Source organism: Falco rusticolus, chromosome 2 (assembly GCF_015220075.1).
Source record: "Falco rusticolus isolate bFalRus1 chromosome 2, bFalRus1.pri, whole genome shotgun sequence".
Classification (NCBI taxonomy): domain Eukaryota; kingdom Metazoa; phylum Chordata; class Aves; order Falconiformes; family Falconidae; genus Falco; species Falco rusticolus.
This window is the reverse complement of record NC_051188.1, coordinates 91,712,607-91,738,210: the sequence shown is the minus strand read 5'-3', so window position 1 is coordinate 91,738,210 and position 25,604 is coordinate 91,712,607. Positions and strand designations below refer to the sequence as shown.

At 39.3% G+C, this 25,604-nt stretch overlaps 1 protein-coding gene across 5 annotated transcripts in view; it reads right to left on the bottom strand.

Moving 5' to 3' along the window:
* SCML2 (Scm polycomb group protein like 2) overlaps positions 1-25,604 on the bottom strand; it is a 71,360-nt gene that overhangs the window by 40,678 nt on the left and 5,078 nt on the right. For 2 of the 5 annotated variants that reach the window (XM_037377262.1, XM_037377261.1), the window contains 4 exons: positions 17,081-17,188; positions 11,718-11,786; positions 5,336-5,406; positions 1,653-1,887 (listed from right to left, as the gene is read on the bottom strand). In XM_037377262.1, the coding sequence (XP_037233159.1) occupies positions 1,653-1,887; positions 5,336-5,406; positions 11,718-11,786; positions 17,081-17,102 (397 nt within the window). In that variant the 5' untranslated portion in view covers positions 17,103-17,188. Of the gene's footprint in view, positions 1-1,652; positions 1,888-5,335; positions 5,407-11,717; positions 11,787-15,522; positions 15,772-17,080; positions 17,189-25,604 lie in introns of all 5 variants that reach the window. The other 3 variants (XM_037377259.1, XM_037377260.1, XM_037377263.1) reach the window with 3 other exon arrangements.

Below are 25,604 nucleotides of genomic sequence, written 5' to 3'. Positions count from 1 at the left end.
TATGTTCACCAAACCTCTAATGAGAAATCTGTAAGTTACTGATAACCCCAAACCAGAAGCAGGTTCATAACGATACAATGGGAAACTAGCAGTAACCAGTTCTGCTTACAGTTTGTTTTTTATATTAAGAACATTATTTCTTGCGTCTTCTAAAAATTACAGAAGATAACAGGAAACAGGGGAGGGGGTGTTGCTGCTGTGGAGGTTTTAAGATAGATTTTTATCATTTTTTTCCTCCTTTTTAAAAGCAGACCTATTTTCAGACTAATGTGAAAACTGTGTTTCTTTAAAGATTTCCACACCTAGAAGTTTCCCTACAACAAATATCACAGAATCATAGAATGGTTTGGGTTGGAAGGGACCTTAAGGATCATTAGTTCCAACCCCCCCTGCCCTGGGCAGGGACACCTTCCACTAGACCAGGTTGCTCAAAGCCCCGTCCAGCCTGGCCTTGAACGCTTTCAGGGATGGGGCATCCACAGCTTCTCTGGGCAGCCTGTTCCAGTGCCTGACCACCCTCACTGTGAAGAATTTCTTCCCAATACCCAACCTAAATCTACCCTCTTTCTGCTTAAAGACATTACCCCTTGTCCTATCACTACATGCCCTTGTAAAAATCCCTGGTACAAAAATGCAGATCTAAATATACAGGACAATCACAGCAAGGTGATACCACACTTCATTATCCCTAGCAGTCAGTCAGAGTTACCTCTGACTATTCCTTGTATAGCAAGGAACTGTTTGTACGGTTCCCCGTTTAATAAACTTCCTCAGTAAGACTAAGCCCATGCATTATATCTCAGTTTCGGAAGACACGTGATGTTGTCACCCATATTGCTCACAGAAGGCAAAAGAAATTCTGTGTACTATTTCTAAGCATAGGAAAGCTACACCTTGTTCACGAGCATTACTTGTGCTCACACACTAGTCATGAAAAACTGAGCAGATGTTCCCCAACATGTGTTCCTTTGAGGAAATGAGAATCACACACAATATAAGCTTGTAGTTTCCTACAGCTCTGGAATGCTGTTTCTCCTATCTTAGAGCAGAAGGCTGCAATATCACCACTAACACACCCTATCCTGCCTTTCCCAGACCTCAACCCATTTGCCCAGTGCCCAAGAAATCATTCAGGCTGTCCTGAACTGCTGCACCTTCCGCCGAGGGCTGCACAGGTTGGCTAACAGCGAGCACCTTCTACTGAGCTGCTCTCCCAGTCACCAAAGAGGAACCAGGCAGGTCAGCTTTCCCCAGCTCTTACCAAGGTCTACTCAAAGGAGCACACACAGCATCAAGCAAGAAAACATGGTATCTGTACACACTCCAAAGACAGGGCGTGTATGAGGGAACATTTATAAAATGTGCACGACAGTGTATCTCATCGTCAACAAAGCTGTCAGACACTCCCATTTAATGTTAAGGGACTACTTTAAAAACCCCAAACACAACTCAAACTAATTATTCTGCTCATTCTTATGTCAGAAGAATCCAAAAAGAAGAAAAAGCCACAATGCAATTAGCCTGAATCAGTTTGCTTACATCTTTTTCAATTAAATAATAGTTTGGTGAAATGTTTCACCAAGACAAAAAGGTAAAATCAACTTGTCAAAGCAGTACTCCACGCACATTAGTTCAGAAGTTTTGTTTCTTACCAAGTGGAGGCTGGAGCATGCCCCCTTTCTTTTCGCAGGTCCCAATGGGCTGTATGTCTGAGGAATCCACAAGCCTCCAAAAATCATTTTTGTTGTCACTTCCATCCAGCCGCAACCTTAGCCTGGCACCGGTGATTCCAATTACCGTAGCTATACAAACCGAGGTAACATTGCGAGGATCATGGGCTTCCAGTTTCATACCAACTTTGAAATCGTTTGTAGGTGGAATTCTAGACTACAATAAAAGGTAAAATTAGTACAGATAAATTTACCAGCCAGTTCAATATACAGCTTTCATTCATCCAAACATATACAAATGGTAAATATAAAGAAGCCTTTGAACTTGTGTTCACCAGCACGTGTTTAATGTTTAGCAGCAAGTCAGAAAAGCCAGCCAACAGCTACCGTTTCAGATACTTGATGTTCCTACTGAATAAACATGACTGATTTCTAAAACAAGACTTACGCTAAGAAGGGTAACAAGGGAATCTGGATGAAGATATGAACATAAAGATGGGGAAGCAGCGATTAATACTTGAAGTGAATGGAAAACAAGGACATCCGGAAACATGCCAGTCAACTGAAAAAAGCCTCCAAACCAACTCACACAAAAAAAACAAAAACAAACAAACAAACCAAACTCAGAAGCCCTTTTCTGCAGCTCTTCCAGAACAAAGCTGCTCTTGAACACAGATGCCAAGAATTGTAGGCAGCCTTCTTCCTGACACTTAAACCCCGTAGCTATCCCACACAGACTAATACAATCTGAATCCTAATATGGGAGGCAGGTAGAAAAACCAAAACCATGGGCATTCATGCTCACAAGATTCACATGTTCCTTCTCCTGCCTGCCTGACCAGGTCAGGTGGGGATCCCATAGTAAGTAGACAAGGGTGGGCTTATTTGTCTGGGTACACAGAAAAAGGCTGAAGAAATCTGCTACCGTAATAAGTGTTAGTTTGTCTCCACCACATTTAATTTTTTTAAATACATCTTGCTCTATTTGCTGTGGTGTGCAGGTGCACTACTTACAACACACCCTAGATCAATAGCAGTAGCCCTGGAGGAGCCCAAGCCCAAAAACAGAGGAGAGTAATATTCAGTGAACACTGAGTGTAGCATCTGCCAATGCTGCATTTAGACAGCAGGCTGTCTGAAAGGGGAGCCTAAGCATATTAAATTTAAAGGGCAATTCAATTTCAGAATATTGCTTGTCAACCTGTTATTTTCTACAACCATGAAAAGCAACTGAAACTGAGAAACTGGGGAGTTTGTTTGTTTGTAGAAAAGGTGAGCTTGTTTAAATAACAATAACTCAAGGCATTCTACTCAAAAGGTAACTCCCCCATGCCTGTCCATCCTTTCAGCAAAATAACAAAATCCACTCAGTGTTTTAAGCTCTGTTCAAACCACAAGGGACCGAGTTTTTTAATTTAAAATTTTCAACTGCTTGAAAAAACTTTCAGGGTGAGAGAAAGGGACGTGGAATGCACCAAAATTGTAAGTAGTAATTAAAAACAACTTAGAGCAACAGATAAAATACCTTCTAAATTAAGATAAATACTTTAATCAATTTCCATTAGCTGTCTGTGCTTGTATCTTAATTTATGGTAGAGACTTTAATTTATGGCTCCCTCAGTCATTTTTAATTACTACAAAATTAAAACTTTGTAGAATTCCCACAGGTCACAAATTCTGGATATAATTGTCAAATTAAGCTTCTCTCTGCTATTTGTTTTCTGGCTGGCCACAGCAGTATATTTCTTTGCATTACACAGAGTGATAATGACATGTAGAATTCATGTGTAACCCAATAAAAGTCAAATTAGTCCTACAGAAATCTCAAGCACTTTAGTTTCTAAAATCTGCAAACACTGTGTAGTGAGAGGAGCTAGCTCTACACTAATTAACTTTGCATATCACTTTCTACTTAAAGGTCAACTCTTAGAAAAACTGAAAGTCTGCATATGTAAATTGTTTTGAAATTTTCTATGCACAAAAATTAAAGCTTTTCCTTCCAAACCACACACTTCTTAAGCAATCCAGGTCACTTGATTTTATCTAGCTCCAGTCAATGCATGTCACTTAAGCATCTTTATTTAAGGTGTTACTCAGTTGCCCAGTTTGGACCTCTTGAGCAGTAGTAGAGAAAAGGAAGGTGCAAGAAAGGCACAAAGAAAGGCTTCTGAGCAGCTTTCTGCAGTAGCTACATCTCTCAGGAACATACACACTCTGGTCATGGTGGTCTATGGTCTGCGAGTATGGCATTGACCTCAGAATGATCCAGGGGTACACTACTGCCCTCTGCCCCTACCCAAGCAGAGTTTGAGGTCTCTGCCTTGAGCTGCTATCCACTGTGAAAAACACGCGCTGTAGAATTAATTTCTGAAGCTGCACTCAAACAGAGCTTTGGGCACTACTATTCTTAGCCATCTCTCATCAAAAGCAGCACGTGAGGGGCTCTTTGACCTTCCTCATCTGCAAACAGCAAGCTGAGATTCAAGATCTACTACAAGGAAATGCTCCCACCTGCATTTCTCTCTCCCTGTTCTCCATTCCTGCAACAACTACAGATTCACTGAGTGATGGTTCCTCTCCTGAGACTATTCCATTTGCGTTGCTTTTTGTTTGGTCGCCAATGGAGGCCAGTAAGATTTACAATATCATCAGACTACCAATGAACCCTAGAAGATACCTTTCTGAACACGTCCAATCCACTAAACTAGACATGCACCGCTTGTCACACCTATTACAGTTCTATCAACCTGAACTATCCAATTCCTTCAGCATCTATTTTCCTAACACAGTGAAGGCATACAGACCAAAACTCATCCTATTTAACTTTACGCAGCTAAGATGCTCCTCAGATTGGAAAAACAGTGGCCCCAGCTCCTTCAATAGTGAAAAAGATGCCTGCAGAGGTCGACTCAGTCTCCAGAGAGCCGAATAACCGGAGGTCATTAGCTCACACAAGATGGTAGATTTAAACTGCACCTGCAACTACATACCAAACCATTGCGGGGAGGGCAGGGAAACCAAACTTGTAGGGCACAGCATAGAATATGAAAATAGTACATTAAACACCCTTCATTATAAATCCAGTATTTCCTTTGTATTCCCATATATTCCTCTTGATTTATTTTTTTTAACTTCAGTATCTGTTACTCCTTTGAAAAAAGCACTGTGCTCAGAAAGAGACAAAATTAAAACGTATTTGAGAGATCCAGAAAAGTGGTGAATAAACTCCACTACACACCCACATACATCTTGTAGCTAGCCAGAACTGAAAGGACTCTTTCAAAAATGGGGCAGGAGAAAGGCTCCTCTGATGATCAGCCAAATTAATTTTCACTAAAACTATGGTACCTCTAAGATTACTGGAAAAAGTAGAAAATACTTTTGAACTCTGATAAGCCTAGCGGTTTTCATTAACTAGTCTTTTTTTAAAAAGAAAACAGAGTCCAAAGCTACAATTTTAATGAAACCCTCAAAGTTTGGCTTGAGGCGGACACCAAGTATGAAAAACTTCAGCAGCTAGCATCTGCCAAAACTGTAAGCTACTGATAACTCCAGATCAAAAGAAGTCAAATGGGAAGTTTGCAATCAGTCTGAACATAAAAATTGCTCTAGGATCACCCTGTAACACACACGTACACACACTTGCAAAATAGTATCAGGCATACCTGTCTGAAACAATGTAGAGGAGCAGCCACTGATTCAGTTTCTTTCAGATAATCATCCCAATTAAACTGTTCTGGAAGACATAAGGAAAAAAAAAAAAAAAAAAAGACCACACAGACCATTTTTAAAGGCAACTTAAGTTAAAAGGGGAGTTAGGGAAAGAAAGGGACAGAAAACCCCAACTATCTTATAGAATAATCTTTTTTTTTCAAGAACAGGATTACTCTCAAATGGAAAACCCCCCACCTTTGAAAAACATTCAACCCTTGAAAGAATTTTAAGAGCACCGTTAATTCATAGGTGCAATCACACAACAGGCAAAATCAATATAAACCTTCCAGATTATTTTTTTGTGGGGTTTTTGTTGTTGTCCACATACAAAGATAAACGTCAGGGTACCTAGATTCAATTCTCTGCATAAGGACGTTCCAAGCATCCTCGTACAAATCATGTTACCCTTTCTGTATTAGATCCCCTAACAGCAGGACTGATAGGATAACCTGATAGGAATACTGAGATGATATATGTTGAAAAACATGGACATGTAGATTCTGTTGAAATGTATTTATTTCTATATATACTACCCCAGTCCACTAGAAAGCAAAAGGATTAGCACAGCCTTCCAACTGCATCTTTGCCTCTTTTCATCTAAAGTCTGGTAAAGGTTTCTTTTGGTCCAGTAAATATTATTGCAATGTTCAGCAACAGAATCATGGTATTTTTTCCAGTGTTAATATTGTCATTGTTTATGTGCATGGGTGAGTGTAATCTGCATTTAAGTTAATCGGTGTTATCAGTTTTGCATGAATGGAACAGTATGAAGTACTAACGTCAAAGATATAAGCAAGCATTACTTACATTAATATGAAGCACAAGAGAAAAACTACAACGGAGCAGCTCATGTTTTTGTTCCTAAATTATCTAAGTGAGCTCTTTTGCTTATTTTTCTTGTTTGGACAGCTGGCATCTTGCTGATGTTCCTGAACAGTAAAACATCCATGAACCCCAAAATGATGCAGCGATGCCACCCAGTGGCCCAGCAATGACCACTCACACAGCCTGTCGCAAGATCCTCCGTGACAATGGAGGGACCACACCAGGCATATCAGTAATTTTCCAAAACGCCACTGGGTACAGGAGAGAGAAGCAAAGAAACAACCAGAAAATGGCAGCATTTTCCAGCACTCGCACACTGCTTCTCTGAAGGATGCGCGGTGGCTCGAACCCAGTCTGCCTGCATTAGCAGAGCACTGAGTTGAAAATACATAGTGCCTCAAGCAGAAGGGAACTACTCCCTTGGCCTGCTGAGATCCTCTTTTTTTGGCTTAACAGACTCAAAAGTGTACGAGTGATTTGTCCTTGGCACTGCAGAGGCCATGGGGTTGTTAGCTATGTAACAAGTCAGTATAATCACAAAAGCTGTTAATTTGCTGGTCTGAACTGTACGTAGGCTGGTAACAAAGACATTTCCATACAGTATCTTGGAAATCCACTTATTTTGGAATGGGAATTTTATTCACACATTTATACAGTTACAGTTACATCAAATTTGTATTACTTGCAAAAGGCAGGGCAAATTAACTTAAACATATGTTATATATTTGTATTTCAGGAAGGCATGCTCAGGAAAGCGACTCTTCAGAGCTTTCTCCAGAAAGCAGCCTCAAGATCCATTGCTCTTTTCACTGACAGGCTAAGGAGGCTGCCAAAATTAGATACAATTAATTGCTAGCAAAGTTTGATCTTCTAAAATGTCTTCTTTGAGTCTAATAATGCAGTTTCCACTTCAGGTTGACTTCTGTTGTGGGTTGGTTTTTTTTAAAAAAGTTGTTTTTTAAATTTTACCAAGGTAAAACTCTGATTAAAGTATAACTAAATCTAGCCAAAAAACCCCCACGTTAGCCACATCCCAGCTGTCTCGGATCTAACATGACGTAAAAGCTGTAATCACAAATCACAGCCTCACTGTGTTAAGGACCATATAAATGTAGATACTTCAGAGACAGCAGCTTTCACCAGGAGAAACCCCATTCACCTTCTCCAAAAAAATTATCTCTATATACCAGCATTTCCCAAATGATCTCAATTATTACAACAGGACTGTAAATTTGGTGGGATGACTCCAGAGGGAAACAAAATAGTGGCTTTTTTTTTCCAGGGAACATTTACTAGAAAGACACATAAGGTAACACAAGCGGTCAGCTGCACATAAAGCCAAAAGGAAAACAGCATTGCCTGGCTCCCTGCTTTAAATCCTGAGTATCAAAACCTCTTTCATCAGGCAGAAATGACCTGAAGTTTAAATTAGAACCTCTCCACCTGTGAAGATACGCTGTATTAAATTAAAGCCAGGCTCTCAGAGATGGTGCTAATTATCATTTAATTACTGCAGTCATAGAAATAGGAGATGAATGTATGCTTGCAACATGTAAGATGCATGTCTAGGAAGATAATCACATTGAAAAAAATCTCTATGCAGAAAGCTTCTCTGTATTCTCCATGTGCACATGTAAAGAAGCAGTTGTTTTATATATATTTCTAATTCTAAAGCTCCTGAAAACATGTGATTTTTGAGAAATAGAAATCCTTAAGAAAATAAGCTCCCACTAAGTGACGTAACATGCAGTTCTCTTCCCACTCAAACCTGCAGGCTGAATTAAACAGCTTACAAAAAAATCCATTATGCAACAAGCAAAACTTTATAACCCACCAGTGAAGTATAAACTAGAGAGAGAAAGGAATTTTCACAGTGAAGAACAAATCAGCATATACAAGAAACAGGGAATACCTGTTGACCCATGGGTCAACAAACCTTGTTGCCTGCAATGTTGTATAAATACCCTATTGCTTCTTGTCAGACCTGCCAATCACAAAGTAACTCAAGCTAAAAGGGACCCCAGGAGGTCTATAGTTCAGCCTTCTGCTCCTTCAAGGTTCCATCACCCTCAAAGTGAAGATTTTTTTTTCTTCCATCAAGTGTGAATTTCTTGTGCTCCAAGCCAGTGTTTGCTGCTTCTCATCCTTTCACTGCACTTCTGAGAGAAGCCTGGCTCTGAACCCTCTACAGCTGCCTGTCAGGTAACTGAAGATAGCAAGACAATCTCCCATGAGCTTTCTCTTCTTTTGGCTGAAGAAATCATTTTTCTAGTTTCAGTACCAGTTTTCTGCTTACATATTGCATTCCAGCTCCTTCATTTTTTTCGTGGACTGCCAGCCAGTTTGCTCCAGTATAGCAGTGCCTTCCTTGTTCTGGGGAGCTCAAAAATGAACACAGTACTCCAGATACAGTCTCACAAATACGAAAAAGCAGCAAATCCCGGCTCAGCCTGCCGCCTACAGTCTTGCTGACAGGACCCAGTATGCAGTTGACGTATTTCACCACAAGAGCACACTGCTGGCCCATACTCAGCTTGCTGCCTGCCAGGATTCCAGGGCCTTCCCTGCAAAAGTGCTTTCCAGGCAGCCAGCTTCCCTCCTGGGCTGCTAACAGGGCTCCAGTCTGCCCAGGAGTGGGAGAGGCTCTCTATTTGCCTTTGAATCTTACAGGGATCCTGCCAGCCCATTTCTCCAGCGGGGGGGGGGGGTGTGTGTGTGTCCATCTGAAGAGCAGCTCTGCCTTCCAGCCTACAAGCTACACCTCACAGTTAGATGCTGCCCACAAACTAGCTGACAGCAATTCCTGTCCAACCATCCCCGTCTGCCAGTACACCATAAAATAGCATCAGCCCAAACGCTGACTTCCGAGAAACGCCACTAGCTATCAGCTGCCAGGTGGACCTTGTACTGTCTGGCAGTTCAGTCAATTTCCATCCACCTATCCAAACCACAGCTCACAAATCTGGCTGAAAAGACACTACAGAAACTATACCGCAAGCCTTGCTAAAGTCGAGGTGAACCACTGCTCTGCCCTTGTTTACAGAATCACTTACCACAAAAGGCAATCAGTCATGCATGGTTCACACTCAGCAAATCTATCTCAGCTGTTCCTAACCTCATCTTTGTCCTTTATTTGCTTGGAAATGACTTCCACGAGGATTTTCTCCATAGTTTTCCTGAAGACTGAGGTCAGGCAGACCAGCCTGTAATTCCCCGTGTGCTCGCTTCTTGTCCTTCTTGACACTGGGCATACAGTTTGTCCTTTTCCAGTCACCATGAAACTGCCCCTATCACTATGACCAAATGAGAGAAGCCTCACAGTGACAACAGTCAACTACCACAGCACCCTTGGAGGCATCCCATCTGCTCCCATGATTATATGAAAGGCCAGTTTGTTGAACCGGTCCCTGTCTTCTACTGTACTTAATGCCTCATCTTCATTTAAGTCAAAGTTTTACAAAATTTAAATTGAAAATTTAAGCTCTGAGTTAAGCGTCACTTGTAGGTAGGCAGAATTTAAGGTTCTGGTTTATTTAGGTTAGTTTAATACAGTATCACCATAGCCTAAACACTGTTAAAGCTGACAGAGCACCCTGTGTCTTCTCATCTCATCCTTAGGTTCCCCTGGCATGCATCTGAGACTTCTGACGCAGAGATGTACCTTTTCTAGTCTTTATCCCACAGTCTCTCTTGGTCAGAGATGAGGTTTCCTTTTAATTTTGGTTTACATACTCTTGCACACATAGTACTTTAACTGTAAGGTACTTCATACCCTGCTTTATACCATGTACCTCCTTCTATATGTTGTGATCATTCAATTAGAGTTTTTCTCCTCCTCCTGTCTTTCTCTGCCTTAGTTTCCTTTTTCACCAGTTCTCATATCTCTGTATCTCCCCTTCTCTTTAACTTTTCCTGTCACACATCCCCCTGAAAACTCTGGAGATTTCCTGTTAGCATTGTATTGCATCTTTCTTCATCCAGCATCAAGACACTCGCTCCTCTTCCTTGCCGCTAACAAGCAAAAACACAGGATAAAAATCTCTGTCTCATCTATAGACAAATCAGAGATCTTGGATGATCTTGAGCAAGGCACTCATCTAAGTGTTTGACAGAGCCTGGACTAGAATTCATGAGTAAATTCAATGCTCAGACACCAGATTAACAGCATAGTCCTGAGCGGAATAACAGATGATAGAATAAGTCTTGCCTGCTTAGCCCCGCTTTTCCACAAAGCTTTTTCAACACCTTGCTCTCTACCACAGGAGGCAGGGGTGTCTTCCAGTGACTCATAAAATATTGTTATCTATGTATGAAAAGCACTTTGCTGGTGGGGGATGTCTTATGGGGCTCTGTCATGTCAGACAACATTATTTTAAAACACAGACATGCTACCTGAGTCCAGTTTGACTTGGAGCTCCTCCTACACCGCAGAAGAGCAAAACCAAGACACAAATACACTTCCTTTCCTGTCTCAAAGTAACAAGGAAAAATAACAAAGATGACTGCTAGGATCCCAAGAAACAGAAGAACTAAGTCTGGCAAATGTAACAGCTGAAAGCTGTACTACAGCTGGCGGTAACAGGATAATGTATCTTTTATGCAAAGCCATCACCCCAACTACCCAGCCATGGTGTCAGTATCTCAGCACATTTGTCCAGTGACTACACTATTTGTAAGGACTCCTCTGTCACTACTCAAGAAAAGCTCTGAATCACACCATCTATTCGGAGTCTGAGGGCATGGAAATGTAAGCAGAGTAAGAGTTTAAGCAACCCAGTGATATTGAGAACTAATTAACAACTCTAAGAGATTTCTGCTTCCGTCAACAGTACTCATGACACTTCTTACTGCTGCTGCTCTCTCACTGCAGCCCACAAAAGCTAAACTGCCAGCGATTCAATGTATAGGCTTGCCTTGTTGCACCTGTTGAGGATAGTAGGGGCTAAGTTTGATAAGAAGCTGGATCATTTCTGGCAAGTGTGTAGTTTCCTCAGGTTATTATAATAAACACAACTGATTTGAAGACAGAATTTGTTTAAAGTAAAACTAAAATCCTTGACAATTCAGTCCAGTTAGCAATCCTAAAAACTCAGACTTTGGGTTTCTTTGGTGCCAGCAAACATATTAAGGAAAGAGAAGATAATTGCAGCAGAAAAGGCATGCAACTGGGAAACACATGATGAGAAGAACAGAAAAATCAGTAATGAGCTAAAAAAAAAATAATCATGTTTACACAGCATCTTTGATTATATACCCAAAAGCTACTTGTTTTGACTAGTAAAAGTATGAGGCTCAAGTCAAGCAGTTTCAACCATCATTTTCTGTACCAAAACATACTTTCTTAACAGTTAGACAAAAGCAATGTTATAACTACTAACATCTAGAGATGGAAAAAGAAAAAAAAAAGCAGCTTCAGGAAATACAAAGTACAAAGATTTGGTGCAATCCAAATACACACTTTTTCTTTTAGGATACCTTAACTAATAACCTGACAGCTGCAATACCTACCACTTTTTAAAGATGTGTTGTTTCCCTGCTGATTCTGTCCATCTTTCTCTTTTTTAATATTCTTTGAATCTAAAAGACAAGATTCCATTACATAATAAATGTAATATTCACATCATAACGATGTCCAGCATAACACAGAATGCTTTCAAACAATACAAAATGCCTTATTCCAAATACTGACTTTTATTCATTTCAGTGCATAGTCAAAAAGGTATTTGTACTATAAATTTAATCAGTGCGCTATTTTTCTTTCAAAACATATTGAGAAGTACAGCATGAAAAAGCAGAGCTTTTGTCGACTTATATTACATTATCAGAATAAATCTAGCTGCAGAAAATGTAGTATTAGCTCCACAAAGAGCAACCCTGCCCTAATTTTTTAACAGCTTTACTCAAGCTACATGCAATTTGAGATCCTGAAGATCACTGGATATCTTTTTAAATCTTGCCTAGACCACTATGAACTGAGAAACAAGAAAAAAAAACAAATCCAACCCACGCTCAAAGCGTATTTCTGAGTTAAAGATTCCATTCTATATTTAAATTCTTCAATATTCAAATGCAAGCAACACAGTGCAAGTCAGTTATTTATAAAAAAAAAAAAAATCAGAAGAATCTATCTTCTCTGTCATTCATCTCCCCACACATACAGAAAGGAGTCAGTCATATTTCTTTTTTTGTCATATTTCAGCATGAATAAAACACATAGGGATACAGGGAGGCCAGAATGGAGAGAATTGAGGGAGTCAGTTCCACATGTTCCTTTCAGTCTTTAAAATACACTGGGGTTTGGTGACCTGCTTTTGACGCTCATGGGCTCAAGCACAATTAAAATATGACACCGAGTTGGCAACCAAATGCAAGTACATTTTCAGATTTAAAAAGGTTATCAGCCTCTGTGTGTCAGAATAACTCTCTTGGTTTGCGAACGCCTCAGCATCGGGAATGGGGCTGCTCCTCTGGGAAGCCATACGCCTCAGCTCATGCCTTGGGTCATCCTAGTTAGCCTGAACTGTTACATGTGAAGGGCTGGCTCGCTTGTATCCAAAGATCATGTTGATAGCTGATTCCTGGATTTACTCACATTTAAGTCTTTAGCTATCGATTGGGTTGCTTTGAGCAGGGTGGGGAGAGGCCCCAGGTGGGGTTGGTCAGGGACATTAAAGCCTGTTGGTGTACTCAGAGTCAAGACACCTTTCAGGAATAATCCAGGTCCCACAGCCCTAGAAAATATACCTCCAGCTACATACCTGCTCAAAATATGCTGCAAAAATATTAACCTGTTAATATTAATATCTCCTAAAGCAGGCATGGAGAGTACCACAGTTCCTTTGAAAAGAAAAAAAATGCTATGTCTACTCCTTGACAGTCTTCTTTCTTGAGTTACAGGCTCTTTCTTTTGGAAAAAGCTTGCTTTGCAACATTTTCTGCTTGATAGGTTCCCAAAGAAAAATTCTTCAGATGGACCCGATGAAATGCTTCTGGATGACACGCACAGAGCTCTGATCCCAGTACTTACTCAGGAGTAGGGCATTAACACACCCAAGCGGACACCCTTTGTCCTCACAACTACTGCCAGTGGGAATCTGAGAAAGGGGTAGTGTTAAAGCTAGCTCAGTAACAACAACAAGACACAAGGTTAACATGCACCTCTCCTTCAGCCTCTTTAGGATTGAACTGAATCCAGCTAGTTTTCTACTGAGCAGTGGCAATCACCAGCAGAGCCTTTTGTGATGTTCTACAAGCTGAGTTAGTCAGGCTTTCCCTGAAACAGTCATGAGACCATTGCACACATGAGGCTGACAGTTCACAGAATAGATAACTTCCCAATCCACTTATTTCAGAAGAGGAAATCCAATGGAGACCCACATAAGAGACTTACTGAAGAAAAGAACTAATAACTGTTTCCTGTGAACACCCAAAACTTGAAAGGACAGTCATGAACAATGCCAGATTTCAAACCAGATCACAGCCTTTCACGAGACATCAAGAACAGGTGAAAGAATGAAAAACCACAGCCTGGACACCAGATGAGTTCTCGCCGACAGCCACCACCCAAATTATTTATTTCCTGTACTAGTTTGGTTTAGTGCCTGTCCCACAAATATCACAGCAAACATGAATGTTGAAATAGAACACCCTTGAAAACACGTTTTTCTTATCATCAGCCATTAGAAAATTATGAGAACAAGAAGAGATGATGACATTAATGAGAAGAAATGGATTCCTCAATAGCACTTTAAAAATCTATTTCATTTGAGGTGGAGGCATCCTCAGCCATATAATGAACTCAAAGTACCATCACTACTGCTTGTTTTTGATGGCCAGAAATTTACTCTCAAAACACTCAAGTACAACTTACCCAGCTCATGCAGAAGCATTCAAAACTAAGTCTGAATAAAACCAAGACTGTTTTTTTCAAAGAGTCCACTTGCTTTTCTGCATTCCAGTCTTCAACACTGGGAAGACTGTTACAAAGCTGGAGTGTTTTGTCTAAGCAGGTGAAAAACTACTAGCAACAAGAAGTACTAACCTGTTTTCACATGAGATACCCTGTATCTACTATCACCTCAGAAAACTTTCCTGCCCTCTATACTTCACAGTTGCTATGATGTCTTGGCCTGGTGTGCCTCTTCCAATGTCAGTTGTTAGGGTGAATAAGAACGTAAGGTTTATTTCCAAAAGCAACATTAAAGAAAATAAGATTTTATTAAAATCAAATTTTATAAATATTAAATACATTGCATTTTTCAAAAATGTGTACCAATCTATATTTGAAATTTTGATATTCTAAATTCTAGTAAATTTAGTTTCAAAAGATCACTGAAAACAAAATTAAGACATGGAAGACATATTGAATCACTGATTACTTCTTCAGCATATGACCCTCAGCTTGGTCAAACCTCAAAAATGAGGTTATGAAAGAGGGAAATACTTCTGCAGGTACAAAGAGTATTTTCTTTTCATCTCCTTCACCTAGCCATATTCGATGACTATTCCTTGAAACCTGAAAAGTGGTCCTGAAAATGGGAACTTTCTTTTTTCATGTTAGAGACAGAAGAGATTATTAGTTCTAGTCTTGAAGCTCATGATGACAAAAAAAATGTCAGTTTAATTCATTATCTATCTTCCTCTGTTCATGAAGTCCATTTTGAAAGAGACAAGTTTCAGTCTACTTTCCAACGTAAAACACACTATGCTTTAGATCATTTATCAGAATATGAACAAAAATGAAATGCTACTTAATCACATGCTACTCAGCTCTCTGAAAAAAAAAAAAAAGAACAAAAAATAGGATACCATTTTCAAAGAAAGCTTTTAAAATACAGTAATACATAAAAGTATATAGAGTTTATATATTTGCTATGTAAATATATATATTCAGCCTGTAATACATACAAGCTAAATACTTATTTCAAAGCTTCATGAGGTAGTGATTAGAATACAGGACATACCGAAATTACAAAAGCAGCACATTCTATTGTTCACCAACTAACCATTTTTGTGCAGTGCACTTCATAAACTAAAGCTGTAGATACAAAACAAGATTAGAGTATTTAACACAGTGCTTTCTGCTTACCAATTCAAAACCCCATGTGTTTACATTACTCCCACCCCATCTGTAACTACAGAATTCTTCTGGCTGATAAGATTACTCAATAGAAGACAGGCAAGGGCAACCACATCTATCGTGCAAGAAATTGGAGACAAGGAAGGAAAAAAGCTATCTCGACTGACTTGTGAATGCCAAAAAAAAAACCCAACCCAAACACCACCAAAGAAAGCCAACAATCAGAAAAGGCACCTTTAGAATATAAGGTCTGGTACAGATAATCCAGTGTACAGTTCCTCTTACAAACTCCCATGTTGAACTCCAGCTTCTTGTCCGAGATGCTTTAAAAATCCACAACGCTTCTTTCTGGGAAGAGTTAACCTTTCAACAAACAAGGTAATTCCTTTGTTCATGTGCTGGCAAGCATCATGTCTTTCCCACAGAATGGTGTGCTACATAAGGAGGCACATGTGTTATCTTCTCAGATTTGCTGTTTGCTTGCTGTCAAATGTGGGGAAAAAGCAGTTCAGTCGTGCTTCCAATATTTTTGCAGCTATTTCTTAGCCACCTTAATGTCTTCAACTTTGATGAGTGTTCAAAAAATAGCAGGAAACCACGTTTTTCAAAGAAAACCTTTGTCTCTTCCTGATGGACGTGAAACACCTTTGGGTGACAGAACATTTGCTCTTCCATGCCACAGAGTTGCTCACTTTCAGATGAGGTTTATTAAGACAAGCCCAAGACTTACCATCGCTCAGGAAGGGGCCTTCTTAACTCCCTACCACACAAGGTTGTGAGCACCTTTTAGCTACCCTTCACAAGCCTCAGTCCACATAGTTGAGGATATCAAGACAGAGTGAATATGAAATGACTCCTTTCCCTTCTTTTTGTGATTCCCTAGTGAGATCCTTATCTTATCTGCCCAGAACAGGGTGTCTCTTTTCATATATTTAGACAACAGCCATGCAGAAAACCTGCAAAAGAAGGAGATAGGCTTCCTCCATAAACTCTGGGTGCAACAATTAAATGGATGACTCCTGCCATTACAGAAAATCTATTACAGCAAAAGACAATTATTTACCAAGGGAGCACACAAGCACATAAAGCATCTTGAGCTGAAGGTGGAAAGCTCAAGAAAAGTACAAAAGTGTTAGCAGCCTTTTATGGGGGAGGACTACCCATCTGAAAGCTTTGAAAAGCAACAGCAACCTGGTTTCAGACAGTGGGTCTTTCTTCACATTCTCTTTGTTTCACGAACTCAAACACCCTTGTTTCTTCTTTAGTCTCACTATTTTAGCACTTAACTCACAATTAACTTCTGCAGACATGACACAGCAAAAATCACACCTTCGTAGTACACTGTGCATTTGTGGATAAATTTCTTTAAAAAGGATTATTTCATCTTGAAGAGACAGCTGCTAATGCCATTCACTGTGATAAAATTTGATTCCCTGTACTACTCTGTTATCATCCTGCTAAATTATATGCAGTTACAGAATAAAGCACTACATTTTATTTAATATCACATCTAGACATATTCTTCAATTTAGAGTAGAATAATAGCTTCAAGGCTGTCACAGGACAAAATCTCTTTGCCTGAACTTGTAGAATTCCAGGATAAGCCAAATTTAGCATACTTACTCTAAAACAATGTGAAGTTTAAATTTACCTGTATTCAGTACGTATCATAAACTGTCTTCTTTAATCTAACAGCACAGTAATTGTCAAGTAATATACTACCACCTTCAAAAAGATAATGTAGCAGGTTTCCTATTTTCTTTCCTCTTGGATAAAAGCTACCAGGCCTTACCTTTAGCTGCTGTTCTCCCCATGGTAACACTTCTGTGATCTCCTCTCTCACAATAAAAAGGCTGAAGTTGAAAGACCAGTTAATTCTTCCTTTCAGCACAACAGTTTCCTGTGGAGTAGTAATACAACAAGTTAGGGGGGAGGCTGTTGTTGGGGTTTGGGTTTTCTTTTTTTGGAAAGAAGGATTTTTTTGTATTGGTGTATAATGATCTTGCTGCTTTCAAGTTGCGAACGTTTAACAAACTGTGTGTGGAAGAACAGCATGTAAACAGTCGATATTTCAAAGTAGCAAGAGAACCCAAACTCTTATTTCATTTAGACAGTTAATTCTATAATTATTCGCATTCTCTGTGGATTACTAATAAAAAGAAGGATATCAAATGTGCTTTATTCCTTTTTCCCCAACAAACAACACTGAAAAATGGAAGAAAGAAGACTTTTATACATAACCCACATGTACTGCCTCACTTGTACAGGGTTAAATAATCATCAATTTAAACATCTTCAGGCAAAACACACTATCTTGTACAACTACAGTGGAAGGGGGAACAAAACAGCCATGTAAGAAATCCACACAAAGGCCCAAGTGCACACTGATACCCCTGCCCACTAGGACTTGTAACAGCGCAGAGAACTTTTTAAGGAAACGCTAACTGCAGATAAAAGCAGCAAAACACATTCTTGTAGCATTTAGAAACCAGAAGGGCCAGATTAGTTAACTATTGTAAAACAGCAAAACAAACTTGTGTGTGTTACTGTGATTTTCTACTCCACCATCTAGGTTTTTTGAATTTTGACTATTTTCAATTCAAGTCAAACTCATTTGAAGCTTTCTAGCCTTGAAGTAACAAAGCTAGCAAGTTTATTATCCTTTTCCATCAACTTTTCAAGTAATAATGGGTAAAAATACATTCAAATTCCTGAATTATCTTCTTTGATAATTTCCTTTCAAGGAACTCTCGTGAGGTTAAAATTTACTTCAACAAAAAAATCAAGATTTATTAAAAAAATGTTATATAGGTGCATACTTTTCCCAAAATAAATTTTGCCAAAGGTAACATTTTTAGAAGCTACAGCTTTGCTGTGTTATTTAAAAAAGTTGAAAAACAAGTTATCAACACAGAATTTCTTGAATCTTGTATTCGCATGCCAAAAAAATACATGTACATGTTACATATAACAAGATAGGTATCATACAGCTGAGCATTTTCCTGAAACTGTGACATTTCAGTGAAATTTCTAGGAACTTGCACACTATGGTGATGGATTGCATGTTGAAAACTTTATACAGTGCATGTATACCATGACTGAAATTAATTAAATATGGTTTTAAAAATGCCAGTGACTGAAGAATTAATTTAGGGTCTGTGTGCTGTGTGTGAACATGCTGGATGGTTACTACAAAAACTCTCAAGACTGAGACTTGGAAACAATTATAAATAAAACTGAATATTACCATAAAATAAGCAAGTTTTGCTACACAATAGCATTCATAGCATAAGTGATCATCAGGATTAAGAATAGAAATCCTTTTAAGCAATCAAATTTTAAATACTTGATACTTTAATAGACTAAAAAAAAAATTCAAAGCTTTTCCATTGCAAGTTACAAATTGTGAAAGGTGATGCAGCGTCAAAGTTACTGTTTTTACAGATTACTTCAAAACAGTGCATGGTTTTTATCTTTTTGTTCGAAGTACCAGATTGCACTTGGTGCAGTAATAAAGATTCCAACCCCGCAGTGATAGTCATCAAGTTTAGCACAACCGGAGTGTCTGTCAGAACATAAAAAGGATTCCAGCTTTTCATTAGCTTGTGTTGTACCAGATCGGCTATTTACAGCATGCCCACCAGCCTGTTAAAAATATAAGACAACTGAAAGTTCTGAAGGCACTACTTAAAATGAGGCAATCCCAACTGCAGGAATACAGTATATCACTGTTTCAAAGAGGTGCTACTTAAAACTCAGTTACACCTAAGTATTCAGTAGATAGCGTTGTCACAGAAGACATTCAAAACTAGTATTTCTGAGCCTCTATCTAGCAACTGCTACATGCTGCTCAGTTACAGCAATCTGGAAACTAGTTACCACCAAAACAGAGCCAGATCAGTCTGAAACAAAGTGGAACTTCTTTTGCAGGAACAAACCTAGAAAGAGCTTTCCATCGCCTTGCGTAATTCAGCTGCAAACCGTAAGCAAGGCAGTTATGTCCTTTGCTAACCAAGAAAGACTCCTCTTAGGCTGTGCTCACCATCACCAGCCTGGCTCAACCCACAGCACACCCATCACAGAAGAGGAGAAAACAGGGAATACAGGGAAGAAACCTCCAGGGACATTTTGGCAAAATTACGCAGAAAGGACAGAGTTCAAGGCATTTGTGCATGCTCACCTTGACAAGCAAGTCAAGTGAGTGATACAGAAAGCCGGAGTTCAGAAATGAATCTAGCAGCTTCTAGAAACAAAGGGGGTAAAATGAAACAAAACAAGGTCAGGTATATGTAAGCAAACAAAGAAATGCAATGGCAAGGATGAAGCATAATGGCATTAGGGTGCACAAAGCAGCAGGATGAAAACCAAAGTTACAAAGACTAAGCTAAGCACAGTGATTGTCAGTTACAGACAGAAAACTGCCAAAACCTACTGATTTAGGGAATGGTGGTAAAGAATCCATATCAGACACCAGTAAGAAACTGTTTGCTATAAATTAAGGAAACTGAAAAAGCTGAGAAAAAAAATAATACATGAACCTAGGACAGTATTGGATTCATCATCAAAATATCTTCAATTTAAGGAGCCACGGAGGATCTCCACACTCATGAGGTCTATTATTTACATCATTTCATCACTTACATCTCAGTTCATCCTGTAAACTGAATTTTATCTGTGATTAGCACCCCCTACATCAGTTACATTTTCAAAAAAACAGATGGAAAGCATTCATTCTGCCTTTAATTCCTTACTGAAGTTTTTATTGTTAATCCCCAAATCACTTCTACTAGCCACCTCCCACTGTGTGAGCCCTTCCTTTGTCAGAAGGCAGCATATTAGTAGACAAGCCTAAGCCTTCACCCTCTCTGTGCTGCTACTACATACTACTAGGTGTCAGAAAACAGGATGGAAAACAATTTTCCTGTCTAACCTTACTCTTCTCATTTTGAAAGAATTACTCAACGGACATGTATTGCTGCATTTCAAATAAGCTAGTAATCTCAGAAAATGTCAAAATCATTCTGTTTTGCCTGCTACGCATCTGCATTATCCTTCCCACTGTAAAGCAAGCACTCAAGTAAGCCAAATATCCTGAAAAAAATCATGCACATTTAGGGCTTCCTAATGCAAGTTCATCTTGACAGCATGCCTGCTCATAAAAATACATACTACAGAATTATGGAGATAAATATAACAATCAAAAGAAGCCTAAGCAACCACTAGATTCTGGGTTAGTCCCCACCAAAGAGATTAAGGTTTTTCTGTCAATGATGCCCCCAGAGGTAAGACAAAGACACCAATTTTAAAGCCAGTTTGCTTTATTTATAAATGCAGTAACTCAGACCTCATCACTGCTGTCCTCAGGGGAGGAAGGGACAGTTGTCAAAGGGCAGTCTCCACTGGATAAGGACTGAGGCTATTCTTTTAGAGAGATAAACAGCACAGAAGAGGAGTCTAACAAAACATCCACTTTGAAGCATCACTTAAGTTTTCTAATTTTAGCTTGAAATACAGGCAGTCATTTTCAGGCTTAGTCCAAAAAAGGAGTTATACTTCCCCCTCTCTTCATTCTTTTTCTTTTACAAATGCTTCCAGGTCAAATTTCCATACACAAGTGGGGAAAAGAACTACACATAGTTTGAACAGCAAAACCAGTTATAGACAGAGAATAGGTGCAATGTAAGCAAACAAATATTCCCCCACAACTCTTTCGTATAGTACGAGACCTACATTTGCTTTCACCACCAGCATTCATGTGCTGTTACCTTTAGAAACATAAGACACCAGTTACAACTGCTGGCCAGTATCACCATACTCCCATCGCTGCTATTGCTCCTCACCTCCTTCTTGCTGTTTGTTACAGACAATACTGCAGACAGCCCTTCAAGAAAAGGACCTACAGAGCCTCCTCCATGGACAGACACACAGTCCAGCAGCTGCGGTTCCCACTCCAGCTTCCATGCATGGGTAACATGTACCCACAAGCACCAGTCGCTTCCCAAACAACTGTGACTTCACTGCATTCCTTCAAAGTTATCCTTCATGAATCTGGAATACATTTTTTAAACCTAATCATCTATTAATCTGTTATCTCTTACATAAAAACCCTATTTCATATCATTTCCACAAGCCTTTAAGGGGTTGAAAAGAAGCAAATAAAGAGAGTAAGACTTAAAAGGAATATTTCTATAAGGTGCAATACTTCCAGATCTCGAATACTTGAAAATTTACTTTCCAGGATATCAGCCAGTGTGTAGACTCATTTAGTATACTTCAAGACACAAGAGCATATACTTACTTATTTCTGCAATAGAGATAATCACTTTACACCTTTTAAACATACTGTGGCATCACTATAGAAAAGTAAAGTCTCAAAGGCTAAAATAAAAAGAAAATACTTAAATGAACATAATCAGAAGTTCATAAAATGTAACACAAGCTTATCAATATTATTTAGCGTTACACTTATATGATTTCAAAACAAAACATAAGATCAGGTCTTCTTTCATTTATGCACACAAAATATAACCAGTTGGTGTTGTGACAAGAAACCTGACCCAATTCACAATCCCTTTTAGTTCACATTCTTTGTAAAGAAAAAAAAAAAAAAAGAAAAAGAAAAAAGTTTTTTGCTTTCCTTGAAAGAATATAACTTCCATGTTTTCATACAACAGAACTTTAATAAGCTGATATGTCTGAATTTCTAGAGACATCTCTTCTCTCTAGAGATATATCTTCTTTTTTAGTTGATAAAAACCAAGCTAGGAGAGAAAGGCTTTTGTCAAGTTAACAGGCTTTCAAAAGACCAAATATTAGCTAGCCATATGTATTATTACGACAACTAAGTTTGAATATTTCTTAATTTGTTAAAGGAAGAGAGGGGATACTTAGTGCTTTACAAACATAATTTTGTAATGTCATTTTCCTTAACATCAAGAAGAAATTTTCTGCACTTGCAAAATTCCTCAGAAAGTCACCAACAGTGTACTGCTCACTATTTATGAAGTGATTAGCATAAACAAACATTTAAGCTGTCAACAGTAAAATACTGCCTGTAAATGTTCTACCCTCTCTCCAGGTAAGTTTACGATCTGCTTTAGAATATGAGCAACTGTAATTACATTAAGTCATACATTTCAAGACTACAGAAATCTCTCTAAGCTCTCAAACAGTACTAAGTGTATTATTCAGTACAGAGCAAGGCATTGTGTATTTTAAAAAGCAACACTAACAAGGTTTAGACCAAAGATTTAACAAGGTTTAGACCAAATATTTGTCCCCAAAATTCCTGAAACAAGAAATAAATACTTATAAATGAGAAGAGCAGATAAATAAGGTCTCCAAATTAAACAGCATAGCTTGTATCAATGCACAACAGAAAGAAATCTGTCATGTAGATTCAACATTTACTAATTTGAAAGCAGTAAGTTTAGAGCTGCTCTTTGGCTACTAGTGGAAAATAAAAATAGTTTTTCTCCTCTTTCCCTCCCTCCCCATCCTGCTTTAAAAGTCAGAAGATGTGGGGTTGTAAAAACCTGAAAAAGGAAATGGTATGTGTGAAGTCAGCAGTTCAGCAAAGCGGCTGACTGGCCATTAACAGCTCTAAATATTCTTAAAATGCCAGTCTTCCCACATGAAAGAGCATTTTAATGTTATATTCAAATAAATCAAAAATACAGCTTGCAGCGCATTTCTGTCTTAAGTAAAACTGCCAGTTATAGTAGTTTACTAGTATATATTTACAGTAGCACAACAGTTTGACAAATTGTTTAAACGTTTTGGTGAATTCAGCTCACTGAAACCTCTGCTGTTTTCCACTTCCCCCTTCAAGCCTGGAGTACTCTTCCTGAAAACATTCATCATCATCATTCAACCTGGCTTTGTTCAAATGCCTAACTCAAATTTCTTTCATAAAGCAAAAGAACTATATTATGCACAAACCCCCCCAACAATTCTGTATGATTAGCACTAGCTAAGGGCTACATACCTGCATGAAATATTCTCTACAGCCCAATGCATCTCCTCTGCCTTCAGCTCAGCCTCCTTTGACACAGAAGAGAGCTCTTGAACTATTTGTTCTGTGAGGCACTGAGCATGCTTTCAGCACAGAGTAAATACAGCAGGTAAGGGAGAAAAGAAATTGCTGTTGCAAACACAGGAAGAGATGCCCAGATGCTAGAGATCCCCATAGAGCTTTTCTGTGCTTGTCTTTGGCACACAACAAGCAATACCAGCAGCTTTAAAAGCAGCAGTCAGAGTATGTGTAGATAAGTGGACAGGGGGGAAAAAGACAATTAGAGGAGGGATGGTGGAAAAGGGGATTTTACAGCCTCTTAGGCAACTTTGGCTTCCTCCCATCTACATTACCTCCAAACTTGAAAAGAGCTGAGGAAGCTCTGTTCAGATATGATCTAACAGAGCTCTCTCCACATACTGTGTAGCCGACAAAACCATCCCTGTGGTCCTGATTTTTATTCATCCTACAGAATATCTAGAGAAATACAAACAACTTCAGTCTAACGCAGAAATCTATGGAAGTCAAACAGTGTGCACAATTTATTTTTTTCTTTGAAGGAATGGAGAACAGCCTTGGGACATTTCTGCACAGGATCAGTCTGCAGCCAGCACCCCAGGTGGAGTTAGCTTTTTTCAGAGCAATACGCTTGCCTCCCCTTGCTGTCAGCAGCAACATACCCCTGCTATCATGCTCTTAACAGCACTTAACATATCTGTTTCTCTCTCCCCACTTGAGAATCCAAACAACATAATGCTGGCTGGGACTCCCTGCCACTGTATATTAACAAAGACAAGAACTTGCCTCACCACATCTGTCTGCTGCTGCAACACTGCAGTGTACCCTGGCTCACATAATGGGACAACTACACTGGTCCCACACACTAATAACGTGTCTAATCAAGGCACAAAACCAAACCAACCAGTCTTAAAAAACCCTTAAGCAATTTCCCAATAGCTCCTCCTTCCAGAGGATGTTTCTGAAGGGATAAAACCCCATAAAGCTGCTTACAGTCTCCAGGCACACATCCCTGTACTGGACTCACCTGTGCTGTTGGTACTGATGGCTGTGCTGTTTCCCCAACTTTTTATTTCTCTGACTAAAAAGGAAAAGCCTTCTTTAATCCCCTTACACAGGAAGGGAGTTCATCCTCCATACAGATGCCACCCAAAATATTTATTCATCTATTTGGACAAACATTCATAAGCACCACTCAGTGCTGCTAGACATTTCTGCAATTAAAATGCTGACAGGTCAGAAAAGACAACTCCTAAGTGCTCAAAGGCCTAGACAGCTGCAAAGACTCAGCTGTAGTATTTGCTACATTCTTCAAAAATGGAAGAAGATGAAAGACCCAAAGCATCAGGAACATCCAGAGCAAATCTGTATCACTTTTTCACTTCCCAGGACAACTTTCAGACTATATAAAAAAAAACAAACAAAAACAAACAAACAACCAAAAAACAAGTGAAACAGGCTGTAACAGCGCAACCTCCTCTACCTCTTCAGCACAGCTGTCACTGGTTTTGTGCAGCTCTAGCCCAGGACAGACGCAGAACATCTCGCTTTCTGCTGCTTCTGGAGATCACGTTTCTGCTACTTCTAGAGATCACCTTTCTGGAAGCAATCCCTGCCCCCCCCCCCCGCCCCCCCCCCCCCCCCCCTCCCCTCCACCCAGTGCCTACACCATTAAGCACTGGAGAATATTCAGACAAGGACCTGGGTAACATTTACCTACGAGCTGAAAATAAAAAATTACATGTCACATACAAAGTTTCCCAGCTAATTATAACACTGTTTATGTACTGGATTTAATCATGAAATATCTTCTGACCTTTCCAGAAAACTGCTGTCTGCCTCTTTATAGCACTCCAGGGCAAAGTACACATACATGAGATTTGGTATGACAAGTGCCATCAAACATGCTACAGCTCTTTTAATCTCTGAGCCTCTGACACGGTAGTGACAATAAGGAGCTCCACCAAATTTAGCAGCTCTGATACCCTTTCACATTCCTCCACGCACAAGACTCACTTTTACAAACTGTGCTTTTTAAATGGGCTTTTAAAAGTACCCTAAGAACTGCACTCCTTCCACTGAACCTTCCAGCATTAATCTCTGATAGATTCCATACAGTACATAAATAACGGTACGTGCTTCATTTTAGGTACGCACCTCATTAAAATGGTGTTACCCTCTTAAAGGATGAAAGGCTAAACTTCATCTTTGCCCTATCCTAAAAGGAATCATATTACCTTGAGAAGACCACAGACTTAAGACTTCCATCAAAGAAGTTCATCCC